Raw genomic sequence first — 17473 nt, 5'->3', positions numbered from 1 at the left:
GTTTTTGAATATACTGACTTTATTACCAAAATAATCATACTTTTTAATAAAGAATGGCACTGGAATAAATGTTTATGACTAATATCAATGCCAAATAGGCCAATTTCAACCAGAAAAGGTGGTTCTTGCATGCAGTTTCCCTTTAACATCATTTTTATTTAACTAGGCATGTCAGTTAAGAACAAATTCTTATTTACAATGACAGCCTGCCACAGATGACTCTGGGCCAATTGTGCACTGCCCTATGGGACTCCCGATCATGTGACACAGCCTGGATTTGAACCAGGTACTGCAGTGACAGGCACATGCAGTGCCTTAAACATGAGGCACAAATGTAAATGAATCCCTAATCACATGAAAGAAATTATTCTCTTCAGAAATTACTTCCTCAAATCAACCAAATAACTAGGGCTTTACAATGATGGTGAAAACGGATATCTCACCCAAACTACAACATGACATATTGGTTACCCTGTAAGCAGTCTATGGACAAGGTACAACAGCAATCCATGCTTTTGTTTTGCTTACCTGGCCACAGTTTCTAATGTTAACCTTTTAACATTTGTGACACAAAGTACACAAGGACATTAAAGGTTATATATTCATGCCACAACCACTGTACTGTCAAAATGATCAAATACAAAATTAGAAAATGTTTACATAAATGTTTATTATGTCTCCTTTTTACTTCCCGTAGGAACACATTGTGCAGGAGCTAAGGTCTAAACTAAAGGAAGCTGTGAAGCAGTCACTCCACAATGAGCTACCTCTCCCAGGTAAATCAAAGAAACTATGAAAGTATAGTTGCTGATGTTTCCATCTCACATGTATGGTTCAAATACATATATACTGCAATATTCCAGGTTATACATGTACAATTTCCAGCTGCAAATGTAAATTACAATGCCACATGTCAATGCCATACCAGTAGTAGTAAAGGAAGGGAAATCATGTTACTGAGTGGTTAAAGTAAGTGTTAGGGTAAGGTTAGAAAAACTAAAACAACACAAATCCCCCAAAAGTAATGTATTGTCTTTGTTACAGATATATCTGAGCACTATGAGATAGTGAAGAGCGCCCATGAAAAAATGACGGGTAAACCTATGACAGATGTTGAAGATGAGAAATGGTAAAGACTCACTGCTCCACATAAAACCATACATTTGAAAGTCTGAAACAAAGTAGGTTCAATCCGTAGCACTGATGAGCCGCGCTTTAAACCCCCTATGATCTAAGGGCCCAGGGCTGGGTTTCTACTAAGCTAACATATGGAATAGTTTTAAGAGGTCATACCAAGGATCATTTAGCTAATTGATTTGGAATGTTAGGATCCCTGTAAGTATCCAATGTTTTATGAAACCTTGAATTTGGCCTTACATTGAATAACATATTCATACCAGTGGAGGCTGCTGGGAGGACGGCTCTTGATGATGGCTGGAACGAAGAGAAAGGAATGGCATCAAACCATGGTTGATGTATTTGATACCATTCCACTGATTCCGCTCCAGCCATTACAACAAGCCTGTCTTCCCCAATTAAGGTTCCACCAACCTCCTGTGACTCATGGTAAAAAAATGTAGTTTGTTTTGAAATGTCTGTCCTATATCTGAGAGATATAAGAAGAAACCATGTACGCCACCACAATGGTGAGGTAATATGTACATGTAGGTAGAGTTATTATTAAAGTGACTATGCATAGATGATAACAACAGACAGTAGCAGCAGTGTAAAAGGGGGGGGGGGGCATGCAAATAGTCTGGGTAGCCATTTGATTAGATGTTCAGGAGTCTTACGGCTTGGGGGTAGAAGCTGTTTAGAAGCCTCTTGGACCTAGACTTGGGTCTCCGGTACCGCTTGCCGTGTGGTAGCAGAGATAACACTCTATGAATATGGTGGCTGGAGTCTTTGACAATTTTTAGGGCCTTCCTCTGACACCGCCTGGTATAGAGGTCCTGGATGGCAGGAAGCTTGGCCCAAGTGATGTACTGGGCCGTACCTCTGTAGTGCCTTGCGGTCGGAGGCCAAGCAGTTGAAATCAACTCAAGACCTTTAATCTGCTTACTTGTAAATCAACTAATGAGGGAATAACACACACCTGGCCATGGAACAGCTGAGCAGTCAACTACTTTATGGAACACCATGGAACAGCTGAGCAGTCAACTACTTTATGGAACACCATGGAACAGCTGAGCAGCCAACTACTTTATGGAACACCATGGAACAGCTGAGCAGCCAACTACTTTATGGAACACCATTGAACAGCTGAGTAGTCAACTACTTCATGGAACACCATGGAACAGCTGAGCAGCCAACTACTTTATGGAACACCATGGAACAGCTGAGCAGTCAACTACTTTATGGAACACCATGGAACAGCTGAGCAGTCAACTACTTCATGGAACACCATGGAGCAGCTGAGCAGCCAACTACTTTATGGAACACCATGGAACAGCTGAGCAGCCAACTACTTTATGGAACACCATGGAACAGCTGAGCAGTCAACTACTTTATGGAACACCATGGAACAGTTGAGCAGCCAACTACTTTATGGAACACCATGGAACAGCTGAGCAGTCAACTACTTTATGGAACACCATGGAACAGCTGAGCAGCCAACTACTTTATGGAACACCATGGAACAGCTGAGCAGCCAACTACTTTATGGAACACCATGGAACAGCTGAGCAGCCAACTACTTTATGGAACACCATGGAACAGTTGAGCAGCCAACTACTTTATGGAACACCATGGAACAGCTGAGCAGTCAACTACTTTATGGAACACCATGGAACAGCTGAGCAGCCAACTACTTTATGGAACACCATGGAACAGCTGAGCAGCCAACTACTTTATGGAACACCATGGAACAGCTGAGCAGTCAACTACTTTATGGAACACCATGGAACAGTTGAGCAGCCAACTACTTTATGGAACACCATGGAACAGCTGAGCAGTCAACTACTTTATGGAACACCATGGAACAGCTGAGCAGCCAACTACTTTATGGAACACCATGGAACAATTATGTATGACATTTTGGGGGGATATTTTTGGGGTTGCCATGGGGCAAAGAGAACAATTTCCAGTTTTACAGGTAATGTAATGCTATTATACACATTTTGCCATGAGGCTGAGAGTAGGCCGTTATTTATTAATTACATGCCTCCCCCCACTTTTTTTCAGAATCTATAAAAAAATGTGATCTTAGGGGAGTTAGCCATCACTGACGGTGTTCACAACATGTACCCAAAACAGATATTTTTGCCTCTAAAAATAAAAGTTCAATACAAAAAAAATATATATAAGCAAAAGGATTCATTTGAAAATCCACAATAAAAGCACAACCATTCTATCAGATCTATCAGCACTCTGACGGTGTTGACGTTAGACAAAAATCTGATGGAGTTGATGTTTCACGGACTTCGCAAAAATTCTAATGTTCTTCTTCACTCATGTGGTAAACACAGCAACAATTTGCATGTAGTTTTTCCTCAGTTGCTTTATGACTGTAAAACCTAATTAAATGTAACATTTTTAACCAAAATTCATTTTATCTATCAGGAATATGGAGTTGACAGTTTATGGTTGTGACCATGGTGATTTCAATATTGTTTGTTTAAATCTATCAAAAGTAGAGAACTTTACAGACCATGAGTGGTCTTGTTGTGGTACATGTAATGAGGACAAGAATAAGGGGTCCTTATGGTATAGCTGACCCTGCTCATTCCTGATTCATTTAGGATTTTAGACAAATCTGATGGACACATCTTTTAGGAATCAAAGTGTTGAGATAAATATTCTCAAAAGTCAGAGGGTTATTGCACAAAATGACATACCATCATTTTTCAGTTAATACCCACTATTGACAGTTTTTAAAACTTGAAACCCTTTTTTGCTTTTGGTCCTTCGCTCAAAAACAAATATTTTCTAAAATACACAAGGCCCAAAACTTATTACAAAAAATTATTTTGTATTGTATTTTATTTGACCCACAATTTCGATATTGTCTCATCGCTGCAGCTCCCCAAAGGGCTCGGGAGGCGAAGGTCAAGTCATGTGTCCCCCGAAACATGACCCGCCAAACCGCGCTTCTTAACACCGGCCCGCTTAACCCGGAAGCCAGCCACACCAACGTGTCGGAGGAAACATCGTTCAACTGACGACCGATGTCAGCCTGCAGGCACCAGGCCCGCCACGAGAGCGAGATGAGCCAAGTAAAGCCCCCACGGTGCTGGGCTGATTGTGCGCCGCCCTATGGGACTCCCGATCACAGCCATTTGTGATACAGGATCGAACCCGGGTCTGTAGTGACGCCATTTGGTAAGCCCCACCAAAACGTAAATTTATAACTCAAATACTGCAAGGATTATTTAAAAAAAAAAAAATTTTACTATAAAAATACAGCTTCCCTGCCGGACAAGTATTGTCCCGACTTTGAAGAATCCCTGTACTGATTCCCTGCTATTCTACAAAGTTCGCCATGAGGATGAGAGAAAATGTTGCAGTTTTAAAGCAAATTTTCTGAAATTGTTTTTAATTTTCAATCACGCTATAACACGGATCTTTGGAAATACAGATAGAATTTTGCCCTAAGCTGTCAAAGGACCAAGTAAACTATAATGTTGTTGTTGTTTTTCAGAGTTGATGGAAAGTGACTAGACAGTGGCATTTATACCATTCTGATTATGTATTCTTAAGTATGTCTGTGTTGTCCTCCATGTCCTCTATAAAGAGTCTGAATAATTTGCCTTTACAATTAGCTTACAGACACATATCAACAAATACTTTTGTTTGTGCTGGTCTTTTATTTAGTATTTATTATGAATTCAATTACTTACAGAACTTCTTGTTTTTATCATTGTAGTGTTCCAGAACACAGCTCGGGGAAGGAAACAACATCTGAGCAGGTAACTGCCAAAATAAAGTCAACACCAACATAAAGTGTTTTAATAGGGCGTTGGGCGACCACGAGCCAGAACTGTTATGGTGAGTGAATGAGGACCCAAAAGCGAACTAACTTAAACAGAGCTTCTTTAATAACCAAACATAGGTAGGCTCAGATAGACCGGCAGATTCCGACAGGACAGGACAAGGTTACAGCAAACATGACGATAGTCTGGCTCAGGCATGAAACACAAACAAGAATCCGACAAGGACAGGAACAGAAACAGAGAGAGATATAGGGACCTAATCAGAGGGAAAAAGGGAACAGGTGGGAAACGGGGTGAATGGGTAGTTAGAGGAGACAAGGAACAGCTGGGAGAAAGCGGGGGAGAAAAGGTAACCTAACAACGACCAGCAGAGGGAGACAGGGTGAAGGGAAAGGACAGAGACAAGACACAACATGACAGTACCCCCCCACTCACCGAGCGCCTCCTGGCGCACTCGAGGAGGAAACCTGGCGGCAACGGAGGAAATCCTCGATCAGCGCACGGTCCAGCACGTCCCGAGAGGGAACCCAACTCCTCTCCTCAGGACCGTACCCCTCCCAATCGACAAGGTACTGGTGACCACGGCCCCGAGGACGCATGTCCAAAATCCTGCGGACCCTGTAGATGGGTGCGCCCTCGACAAGGATGGGGGGGGGGGGGGGGAAGACGAGCGGGGGCGCGAAGGACGGGCTTAATACAGGAGACATGGAAGACCGGGTGGACGCGACGAAGGTATCGCGGAAGAAGAAGTCGAACTGCGACAGGATTAATGACCCGAGAAATACGGAACGGACCAATGAACCGCGGGGTCAACTTGCGAGAAGCCGTCTTAAGGGGAAGGTTCTGAGTGGAGAGCCAAACTCTCTGACCGCGACAATATCTAGGACTCTTAGTTCTACGCTTATTAGCAGCCCTCACAGTCTGCGCCCTATAACGGCAAAGTGCAGACCTGACCCTCTTCCAGGTGCGCTCGCAACGTTGGACAAAAGCCTGAGCGGAGGGGACGCTGGACTCGGCGAACTGAGATGAGAACAGCGGAGGCTGGTACCCGAGGCTACTCTGAAAAGGAGATAGCCCGGTCGCAGACGAAGGAAGCGAGTTGTGGGCGTATTCTGCCCAGGGGAGCTGTTCTGACCAAGACGCAGGGTTGCGAAAAGAAAGACTGCGTAAGATGCGACCAATAGTCTGATTGGCCCGTTCTGCTTGACCGTTAGACTGGGGGTGAAAGCCGGAAGAGAGACTGACGGAAGCCCCAATCAAACGGCAAAACTCCCTCCAAAATTGAGACGTGAATTGCGGACCTCTGTCCGAAACGACGTCTGACGGAAGGCCATGAATTCTGAAAACGTTCTCGATGATGATTTGTGCCGTCTCTTTAGCAGAAGGAAGCTTAGCAAGGGGAATGAAATGAGCCGCCTTAGAGAACCTATCGACAACCGTAAGAATAACAGTCTTCCCCGCTGACGAAGGCAGTCCGGTGACAAAATCTAAGGCGATGTGAGACCACGGTCGAGAGGGAATAGGAAGCGGCCTGAGACGGCCGGCAGGAGGAGAGTTACCGGACTTAGTCTGCGCGCAGACCGAACAAGCAGCCACGAAACGACGCGTGTCATGCTCCCGGGTGGGCCACCAAAAACGCTGGCGAATGGAAGCAAGCGTACCCCGAACGCCAGGGTGGCCGGCTAACTTGGCAGAGTGAGCCCACTGAAGAACGGCCAGACGAGTAGGAACGGGAACGAAAAGAAGGTTCCTAGGACAAGCGCGCGGCGACGGAGTGTGAGTGAGCGCTTGTTTTACCTGCCTCTCAATTCCCCAGACAGTCAACCCGACAACACGCCCCTCAGGGAGAATCCCCTCGGGGTCAGTGGAGGCTACTGAAGAACTGAAGAGACGAGACAAAGCATCAGGCTTGGTGTTCTTAGAGCCCGGACGATAAGAAATCACGAACTCGAAACGAGCGAAAAACAGCGCCCAACGCGCCTGACGCGCATTAAGTCGTTTGGCAGAACGGATGTACTCAAGGTTCCTATGGTCAGTCCAAACGACAAAAGGAACGGTCGCCCCCTCCAACCACTGTCGCCATTCGCCTAGGGCTAACCGGATGGCGAGCAGTTCGCGGTTACCCACATCATAGTTACGTTCCGACGGCGACAGGCGATGAGAAAAATACGCGCATGGGTGGACCTTGTCGTCAGAGAGGGAGCGCTGAGAAAGAATGGCTCCCACGCCCACCTCTGACGCGTCAACCTCGACAACGAACTGTCTAGAGACGTCAGGTGTAACAAGGATAGGAGCGGATGTAAAACGATTCTTGAGGAGATCAAAAGCTCCCTGGGCGGAAACGGACCACTTAAAGCACGTCTTGACAGAAGTAAGGGCTGTGAGAGGAGCTGCCACCTGACCGAAATTACGGATGAAACGACGATAGAAGTTCGCGAAGCCGAGAAAGCGCTGCAGCTCGACGCGTGACTTAGGGACGGGCCAATCAATGACAGCTTGGACCTTAGCGGGATCCATCTTAATGCCTTCAGCGGAAATAACAGAACCGAGAAATGTGACGGAGGAGGCATGAAAAGTGCACTTCTCAGCCTTCACAAAAAGACAATTCTCTAAAAGGCGCTGGAGGACACGTCGAACGTGCTGAACATGAATCTGGAGTGACGGTGAAAAAATCAGGATATCGTCAAGGTAGACGAAAACAAAGATGTTCAGCATGTCTCTCAGGACATCATTGACTAATGCCTGAAAGACAGCTGGAGCGTTAGCGAGGCCGAAAGGAAGAACCCGGTATTCAAAGTGCCCTAACGGAGTGTTAAACGCCGTCTTCCACTCGTCCCCCTCCCTGATGCGCACGAGATGGTAAGCGTTACGAAGGTCCAACTTAGTGAAAAACCTGGCTCCCTGCAGGATCTCGAAGGCTGAAGACATAAGAGGAAGCGGATAACGATTCTTCACTGTTATGTCATTCAGCCCTCGATAATCTATGCAGGGGCGCAGAGACCCGTCCTTCTTCTTGACAAAAAAAAACCCCGCTCCGGCGGGAGAGGAGGAGGGGACTATGGTACCGGCGTCAAGAGCTACAGACAAATAATCTTCGAGAGCCTTACGTTCGGGAGCCGACAGAGAGTATAGTCTACCCCGGGGGGGGGTGGTTCCCGGAAGGAGATCAATACTACAATCATACGACCGGTGTGGAGGAAGAGAGGTGGCCCTGGACCGACTGAACACCGTGCGCAGATCGTGATATTCCTCCGGCACCCCTGTCAAATCACCAGGCTCCTCCTGTGAAGAAGAGACAGAGGAAACAGGAGGGATAGCAGACATTAAACATTTCACATGACAAGAGACGTTCCAGGAGAGGATAGAATTACTAGACCAATTAATGGAAGGATTATGACAAACTAGCCAGGGATGGCCCAAAACAACAGGTGTAAAAGGTGAACGAAAAATTAAAAAAGAAATGGTTTCACTATGATTACCAGAAACAGTGAGGGTTAAAGGTAGCGTCTCACGCTGAATCCTGGGGAGAGGACTACCCTCCAGGGCGAACAAGGCCGTGGGCTCCTTTAACTGTCTGAGAGGAATGTCATGTTCCCGAGCCCAGGTCTCGTCCATAAAACAGCCCTCCGCCCCAGAGTCTATTAAGGCACTGCAGGAAGCAGACGAACCGGTCCAGCGTAGATGGACCGACAAGGTAGTGCAGGATCTTGAAGGAGAGACAGGAGTAGTAGCGCTCACCAGTAGCCCTCCGCTTACTGACGAGCTCTGGCCTTTTACTGGACATGAAGTGACAAAATGACCAGCGGAACCGCAATAGAGACAGAGGCGGTTGGTGATTCTCCGTTCCCTCTCCTTAGTCGAGATGCGGATACCTCCCAGCTGCATGGGCTCAGCACCCGAGCCGGCAGAGGAAGATGGTAGTGATGCGGAGAGGGGGGCGACGGAGAGCGCGAGCTCCTTTCCACAAGCTCGGTGACGAAGATCAACCCGTCGCTCAATGCGAATAGCGAGTTCAATCAAGGAATCCACGCTGGAAGGAACCTCCCGGGAGAGAATCTCATCCTTTACCTCTGCGCGGAGACCCTCCAGAAGACGAGCGAGCAAGGCCGGCTCGTTCCAGCCACAGGAGACAGCAAGAGTGCGAAACTCAATAGAGTAGTCTGTTATGGATCGATTGCCTTGACATAGGGAAGACAGGGCCCTGGAAGCCTCCTCCCCAAAAACAGATCGATCAAAAACCCGTATCATCTCCTCCTTAAAGTCCTGATACTGGTTAGTACACTCAGCCCTTGCCTCCCAGATTGCCGTGCCCCACTCACGAGCCCGTCCAATAAGGAGAGATATGACGTAGGCGACACGAGCAGTGCTCCTGGAGTAAGTGTTGGGCTGGAGAGAAAACACAATATCACACTGGGTGAGGAACGAGCGGCATTCAGTGGGCTCCCCAGAGTAACACGGCGGGTTATTGATTCTGGGCTCCGGAGATTCGAAAGCCCTGGAAGTGGCCGGTGGATCGAGGCGGAGATGGTGAACCTGTTCTGTGAGGTTGGAGACTTGGGTGGCCAGGGTCTCAACGGCATGTCGAGCAGCAGACACTTCCTGCTCGTGTCTGCCTAGCATCGCTCCCTGGATCCCGACGGCTGAGTGGAGAGGATCCGAAGTCGCTGGGTCCATTCCTGGTCGGATTCTTCTGTTATGGTGAGTGAATGAGGACCCAAAAGCGAACTAACTTAAACAGAGCTTCTTTAATAACCAAACATAGGTAGGCTCAGATAGACCGGCAGATTCCGACAGGACAGGACAAGGTTACAGCAAACATGACGATAGTCTGGCTCAGGCATGAAACACAAACAAGAATCCGACAAGGACAGGAACAGAAACAGAGAGAGATATAGGGACCTAATCAGAGGGAAAAAGGGAACAGGTGGGAAACGGGGTGAATGGGTAGTTAGAGGAGACAAGGAACAGCTGGGAGAAAGCGGGGGAGAAAAGGTAACCTAACAACGACCAGCAGAGGGAGACAGGGTGAAGGGAAAGGACAGAGACAAGACACAACATGACAAGAACAGCTTGGCATAGATTCTACAAGTGTCTGGAACTCTATTGGTGGAATCCAACACCATTTTCACACAAAAAAAATCCATAAAATTGTGTTTTGTTGATGGTGGTAGAAAACGTAGACTCAGGCACCCGTCCAAAGTCTCCCAGAAGTGTTCAATTGGGTTGAGATCTGGTGACAGAAACAGCCGTGGCTTATGGCTCACATTGTTTTCATGCTCATCAAACCATTCAGTAACCACTCGTGTCCTATGGATGGGAGCATTGTCATCCTACGGGGGGCATAGCTAAGGTAGCCGAAAATAATGGTGAAAATAATTTGTAATATCTTTATTTTATTTCACCTTTATTTAACCAGGTAGGCTAGTTGAGAACAAGTCTCATTTACAACTGCGACCTGGCCAAGATAAAGAAAAGCAGTGCGACACAAAAAACAACACAGAGTTACACATGGAATAAACAAACATGCAGTCATGCAGTCAATAATACAATAGGAAACGTCTATAGACAGTGTGTGCAAATGAGGTCGGATAAGGGCGGTAAGGCAATAAATAGGCCATAGTTGTAAAATAATTACAATATAGCAATTAAACACTGGAGTGATAGATGTGCAGAAGATGTTTTTTTTGTTTGTTGTTTTTTTCACCTTTATTTAACCAGGTAGGCTAATTGAGAACACCTTTATTAAACCAGGTAGGCTAGTTGAGAGCACCTTTATTAAACCAGGTAGGCTAATTGAGAACATGTTCTCATTTACAACTGCGACCTGGCCAAGATAAAGCATAGCAGTGTGAACAGATACCAACACAGAGTTACACATGGAGTAAACAATAAACAAGTCAATAACACAGTAGAAAAAAGAAAGAGTCTATATACATTGTGTGCAAAAGGCATGAGGTAGGCAAATAATTACAATTTAGCAGATTAACACTGGAGTGATAAATGATCAGATGGTCATGTGCAGGTAGAGATACTGGTGTGCAAAAGATCAGAAAAGTAAATAAATAAAAACAGTATGGGGATGAGGTAGGTAGATTGGATGGGCTATTTCCCGATGGACTATGTACAGCTGCAGCGATCGGTTAGCTGCTCAGATAGCAGATGTTTAAAGTTGGTGAGGGAGATAAAAGTCTCCAACTTCAGCGATTTTTGCAATTCGTTCCAGTCACAGGCAGCAGAGAACTGGAAGGAAAGGCGGCCAAATGAGGTGTTGACTTTAGGGATGATCAGTGAGATACACCTGCTGGAGCGCGTGCTACGGGTGGGTGTCGCCATCGTGACCAGTGAACTGAGATAAGGCGGAGCTTTACCTAGCATGGACTTGTAGATGACCTGGAGCCAGTGGGTCTGGCGACGAATATGTAGCGAGGACCAGCCGACTAGAGCATACAGGTCGCAGTGGTGGGTGGTATAAGGTGCTTTAGTAACAAAACGGATGGCACTGTGATAAACTGCATCCAGTTTGCTGAGTAGAGTATTGGAAGCTATTTTGTAGATGACATCGCCGAAGTCGAGGATCGGTAGGATAGTCAGTTTTATCAGGGTAAGTGTGGCGGCGTGAGTGAAGGAAGCTTGGTTGCGAAATAGAAAGCTGACTCTAGATTTGATTTTAGATTGGAGATGTTTGATATGAGTCTGGAAGGAGAGTTTACAGTCTAGCCAGACACCTAGGTACTTATAGATGTCCACGTATTCTAGGTCGGAACCATCCAGGGTGGTGATGCTAGTCGGGCGTGCGGGTGCAGGCAGTTTTACTAGCGTTTAAGAGCAGTTGGAGGCCACGGAAGGAGTGTTGTATGGCATTGAAGCTGAGGTGCAAGTAGAGATACTGTGGTGCAAAGGAGCAAAATAAATAACAGAATGGGGGAGAAGGTAGTTGGATGGGCTATTTACAAATGGGCTATGTACAGGTGCAGTGATCTGTGAGCTGCGTTGACAGCTGGGGCTTAAAGTTAGTGAGGGAGATATGAGTCTCCAGCTTCAGTGATTTTTGCAGTTTGTTCCAGTCATTGGCAGCAGAGAACTGGAAGGAAAGGCAGCCAAATGAGGAATTGGCTTTGGGGGTGACCAGTGAGATATAACAGCTGGAGCACGTGCTACGGGTGGGTGCTGCTATGGTAACCAGTGAGCTGTGAGCTAACAAAGCTATCAAAGACTTATAGATGACCTGGAGCCAGTGGCTTTGGCGACGAATATGAAGCGAGGGCTAGCCAACAAGATCATACAGGTCGCAGTGGTGGGTAGTATATGGGGCTTGGTGACAAAATGGATGGCACTGTGATAGACTAGATCCAATTTGCTGAGAAGTGTTGGAGGCTATTTTATAAATGGCATCGCTGAAGTCATGGATCGGTAAGATAGTCAGTTTTACAAGGGTATGTTTGGCAGCATGAGTGAAGGATGCTTTGTTTGTGAAATAGGATGCCGAATCTAGATTTAATTTTGGATTGGAGATGCTTAACGTGAGTCTGGAAGGAGAGTTTACAGTCTAACCAGACACCTAGGTATTTGTAGTCCACATATTCTAAACCAGAACCGTCCAGAGTAGTGATGCTGGACAGGCGGGCAGGTGTGGGCAGCGATCGGTTGAAGAGCATGCATTTAGTTTTACTTGCATTTAAGAGCAGATGGAGGCCACGGAAGGAGTGTTGTATGGCATTGAAGCTCGTCTGGAGGTTAGTTAACACAGTGTCCAAAGAAGGGCCAGAAGTATACAAAATAGTGTCGTCTGCGTAGAGGTGTATCCGAGAATCCCCAGAAGCAAGAGCGACAACATTGATGTATACAGAGAAAAGAGTCAGCCTGAGAATTGAACCCTGTGGCACACCCATAGAGACTGCCAGAGGTCCGGACAACAGGCCCTCCGATTTGACACACTGAACTGTGTCTGAGAAGTAGTTGGTGAACCAGGCAAGGCAGTCATTTGAGAAACCAAGGCTGTTGAGTCTGCCGATAAGAATGTGGTGACTGACAGAGTCGAAAGCCTTGGCCAGGTCGAGGAAAACAGCTGCACAGTATTGCCTCTTATCGATGGAGGTTATTATGCCGTTTAGGACCTTGAGAGTGGCTGAGGTGCACCCATGACCTGCTCAGAAACCAGATTGCGTAGTGGAGAAGGTACGGTGGGATTCGAAATGGTCAGTGATCTGTTTGTTAACTTGGCATTTGAAGACCTTAGAAAGGCAGGGTAGGATAGATATACATACAGTGGGGCAAAAAAGTATTTAGTCAGCCACCAATTGTGCAGGTTCTACAACTTAAAAAGATGAGAGAGGCCTGTCATCATAGGTACACTTCAACTATGAAAGACAAAATGAGAAAAAAAATCCAGAAAATCACATTGTAGGATTTTTTATGAATTTATTTCATTTTTGTAGAGGCTCTACAATGAAATAAGGCAATAATTACAAACCGAAACAGCAATGGACAAGGCATATTGACATTAGGGAGAGGCATGCGTGGCCGAGTGATCATTGGGTCCAGTGAGTAGCTGGGCGAGCTGGAGATACTGCGATTCAGACAGCTAGCAGACCGGGGCTAGCAGGCAAACAGAAGGGCCTTAGAGGGACGTTGCGATGGAATTACTCAGTTGTAGCCCCTTCGTGCTGTTACGTCGGCAGATCAGTCTTGATGGATCAGCAGGGCTCCGTGTAGTAAAAGGGTCCAGGCCAATTGGCAAAATAGGTATTGTGGCCCAATTATTATTTTTTTAATAAAAAATAAATAAATATAAAAAAGGAAAATAATTGGCTGATGGAATTCTTCAGCTAATAGTCCGGTGAGCTCTAGACAGATAGCGGGCCGCGGCTAGCAGATGGGCATTCACAGGCTAGCAGATGGGGACGTCGCAATGGGGGAGCCAGTTGAAATCCCTCTCAGGCGGATTATGTCTGTAGTCTATTCGTGAAGGATCGACGGGGCTCCGTATCGGCAATAAAAGTGGTCCAGGCCAATTGGTAAAATAGGTATTGTAGCCCAAGGAGTAGCTGATGGACCTCTTCAGCTAGCCGGGAGATGGGCCTAGCATAGGCTAGTTCCAGGCTAATTGGTGGTTGCTTCGGGACAGAGGCGTTAGCCAGGAGAAGCCAATCAGATAGCAGCTAGCTAGCTGTGATGATCCAGATGAAAAGGTTCAGAGCTTGCGGTAGGAATCCGGAGATATGGAGAGAATTAAGTCCAATTTGCTCTGGTTTGAGTTACGCTGTGCAGACTGGCGAGAGTTGTCCGGGCTAAAGGTAGCTGATGACCGCTAGCAGGTAGCTGATGACCGCTGACTACTAGCTACTAGCTAGTAAGTTGGCTAGCTTCTGTTGGGGGTTCCGGTTCAAAAGTAAAGAAAATTGCAGAATCATTCCACATTGAGTGAGGCAGATTGCAGATTGTATGTTGAAGTTGAGGTTGAGGTTAAGAAAAATCTAAAAAAATATGTGCGAAGAAAAATATAATGGCCTGCCCAGCATTTTATACATGCCCCTAAGCATGATGGGATATTCATTACTTAATTAACTCAGGAATCACACCTGTGTGGAAGCTCCTGCTTTCAAAATAATTTGTTTCCATTATTTTGACAGTTACCTGTACATTAGTTGAAGAAAAGTTTCAAATCAAATGACACTGTGAGATTAAAATGAGGTTGATGGTCATTTCTGCACTTTTCACAATTCTTCTGCATTTTCTCCAGAGTGTATATAAAAGGATGTTAGTGATATATCTTGTTTCTGTTTCACCTCCTAAATGGTTGTAGAATCCACTAGCAGAACTACACAGGTCTCAATTTGTTGATGGAAGGCTGTGTGATTCCCACCAACAGGTTCCACTTCGAAACAACAGGAATGATGAGAAGATAAAGAAGAAGAAGAAACAAAAGAAAAGGGCGAAGGATGTTCTTGCAGGTAAAAGCCATCCTTGCTATAGGCTGTCTTTGTTCAAATACATTTTTTTACGCAACCATTACTATACGAGTTTTTGCTTTCTTCTGTACACTGTACTAAGGGGCTCTTTCACCTGAAATCCCAGGTGCTGCGTTTGTGGATAAGCACATGAGTGCACTAATCAAGAGGGTCACAATGGTGATGGCTATAGCAGATGACCTACTGGGAAAGAAAATGATCCAAGATGAAACGTATTCGATTATTGATGTAGCCGAGACCAGTGAGAAAAAAATGAGAGTTATGTACAAGGCTCTACGCTCAGGAGGACCACTGATTAAATCAGCCTTCTACACAGCTCTCCAAACTAATGAACCTAATCTTGTCAACGACTTGGGTAAGAACAATATATACTATTTACACCCTGTGATTACCCTAACACATAGTGTGCATTGTGATGTACAGTACACATCATATATTTTCACATTCCTCTTCCATTTTAAGCTTCCCCCTGAAGACAGACCTGGCTTGGGTTGGTCCTCAAGTGCTGGACAAAGGGCAGCAAGCAGTCTCACCGGCTGTGGGACAGCAGCGGAGTTACTATCCTCCTAATGCCCCGATAGGTGTTGGGGGATATAACCAACTAGCTCTATCATCCTTTTTGTAGTTGTTGTGGCTTTATGTTTGTGGCAAACTGAAATCTGTGCTCTTGCAATCTGCTATAGCCTGGTACTTTGTTTTCCTCAGAATGTTTTGTGTGTTTTGTTTTTATCAAACCCATCTTTAGTGTTCTTACTGTATGTGTGAGGGGAAAGGGACAACACAAAACTGGTTAAATATGATGTTAGTTTAAAAAAATTGTGCATGCATAAATACTTGAGGACAACAGAGGGACAAACAGGTTGAGTGGGATGTATGCTTGTTAATTGATTTATGCATTATTTTATTTGGTACATAATACAATCATGTTATGTGGAAATGTTTGTCACAATTTATTTGACCAGAGGACAATACCAGTGGAAACAGTGCCATGAAGTAATGTGCAACCCAAGATAAAATATTGGTCATGTATGTAACATTTTATTTTAGATGTGTGCTTGATTATACCGATGAATTCTGTTTATTTCTGTTGTAGCTTATATTCTGATTGTATTATGGTACCTGGTTTATATCATCATTCATTCTGTTTGTTCAAAGTAATCTCTAAATCATCATTATATCTTCAACTAATTTTACATTTTATGTTTCTGTGTTGAATGTCTCATTGTTTCATTTTTTTCCTCAATAAAAATAAATGTTAAAAGTACCATAGAAATAATATATATCTCACATGAATACTAAACAGCAATTTAAATATCAACATTTAATATGGTGATTCTGCAATAAATACATCATGCATAGGCCTATAAACAGGAAACATTTACAAAATGTATTGTATTAAACAAACAAATTACAACAAAAAGTCAGCAATGACGATCTATATACAACAACAACAACAACACCAGAAATCCTTCACTGCTACATAAGGCTATGTATGGTGACGTAGTGCTGCTTAAGCAGATCAATGAGTCAGTTATTAATATACAAATCCCCCTAGAAAATGACTCTGGGTCAGTATCAAAGTCTCTCCCAGAATGACACGTTAATTACATGTTCGTTTTGGCTGCACTGGTTCATGAAAAGCCCCAGAATTGCAAGAAGATTTGCCTGGCTAACACGCTCCTACCACAAGCTCTCCTCTCACTGTGTACCACGTGGGCCTGTGTGTCAGTCAGGCTACAAGAAGACTGCTTTGAGACAAGGATGTTATAGTTACTGCACACTGGAGAGTTACATTGGTTTTCATTGTTAATGTTTTCTCTGTAAATCCTCTCATATACACTGGCAGCTTTCAGATATCTCAGTCATGTTTATATGTGAAAGGCAGCTACATTTCTGTGTGTGGCATATTCTAATCTAAAGGACATAGGCTTGTCTGTCAGCGACAGCTCCAACATGCAGGTTAACAGACCATCTGAAACCAAAGCATGGTTCTATTGGTACAGTGTAAAATAAACATGAAAATAGTGCTTTCAATAGTAAATGTTCTGTCATTTGGCATTGACGTTTCTCAACAAAACACATTGATGTATTAAAAACAGCACACACCACACACAAACCACTTTGAAATGTTACAGACTTCACACAGAACAGAGATTGAGCAAAGCCTTGAAAAGTTCAGCACCATGAGCCAGAGGGAGAGAGTCCTCTAAGCCCTTAGACAGGCTGCATGGAGGGAGATGGAGCACTGGAGCTCAGTGGAGAGGAGAAACCTGGAGAGAGAGAGAGACCTTTTACACATTACATTCACACAGAAACAGGTAAATGAGCAATAAACAACTTACCCTGCCAAGATGGCTTTACATTTCTGAGACATACAGAGGAACCATTGTTGTAGTATATTAATTTATTGTGTCAACAGTTAGGTCTGTATTTTATTGATTAATTTGGACATAAAAAAGACAATACGAAGATGAGAATTAAAAGACAAAATAAATGTACAAGTGGAGGAGAGGTAAAAAACAAACACCCTAAGGGTTTTGTAAAGCACCTCCCTATTTCAAATAGTAGAAAAAA

The 17473-nt window shown here is 44.8% G+C and overlaps 1 protein-coding gene across 10 annotated transcripts in view; it reads left to right on the top strand.

The window, feature by feature from the left end:
• LOC110486955 (nuclear GTPase SLIP-GC) overlaps positions 1–16163 on the top strand; it is a 41771-nt gene extending 25608 nt beyond the window's left edge. For 5 of the 10 annotated variants that reach the window (XM_090197292.1, XM_090197295.1, XM_090197293.1 and 2 more), the window contains 6 exons: positions 698–776; positions 1045–1129; positions 4865–4907; positions 14800–14881; positions 15006–15254; positions 15362–16163. In XM_090197292.1, coding sequence (XP_090053418.1) covers positions 698–776; positions 1045–1129; positions 4865–4907; positions 14800–14881; positions 15006–15254; positions 15362–15372 — 549 coding nt within the window. In that variant the 3' untranslated portion in view covers positions 15373–16163. Of the gene's footprint in view, positions 1–697; positions 777–1044; positions 1130–4864; positions 4908–14799; positions 14882–14981; positions 15255–15361 lie in introns of all 10 variants that reach the window. The other 5 variants (XM_090197290.1, XM_090197291.1, XM_090197294.1 and 2 more) reach the window with 1 other exon arrangement.
• The last annotated feature ends 1310 nt before the right edge of the window (positions 16164–17473 follow it).

The sequence above is a fragment of the Oncorhynchus mykiss genome, chromosome 13 (genome assembly GCF_057628025.1).
Source record: "Oncorhynchus mykiss isolate SJ-2025 chromosome 13, ASM5762802v1, whole genome shotgun sequence".
Taxonomy (NCBI): domain Eukaryota; kingdom Metazoa; phylum Chordata; class Actinopteri; order Salmoniformes; family Salmonidae; genus Oncorhynchus; species Oncorhynchus mykiss.
This window is presented reverse-complemented; position numbering and strand designations above follow the sequence as displayed.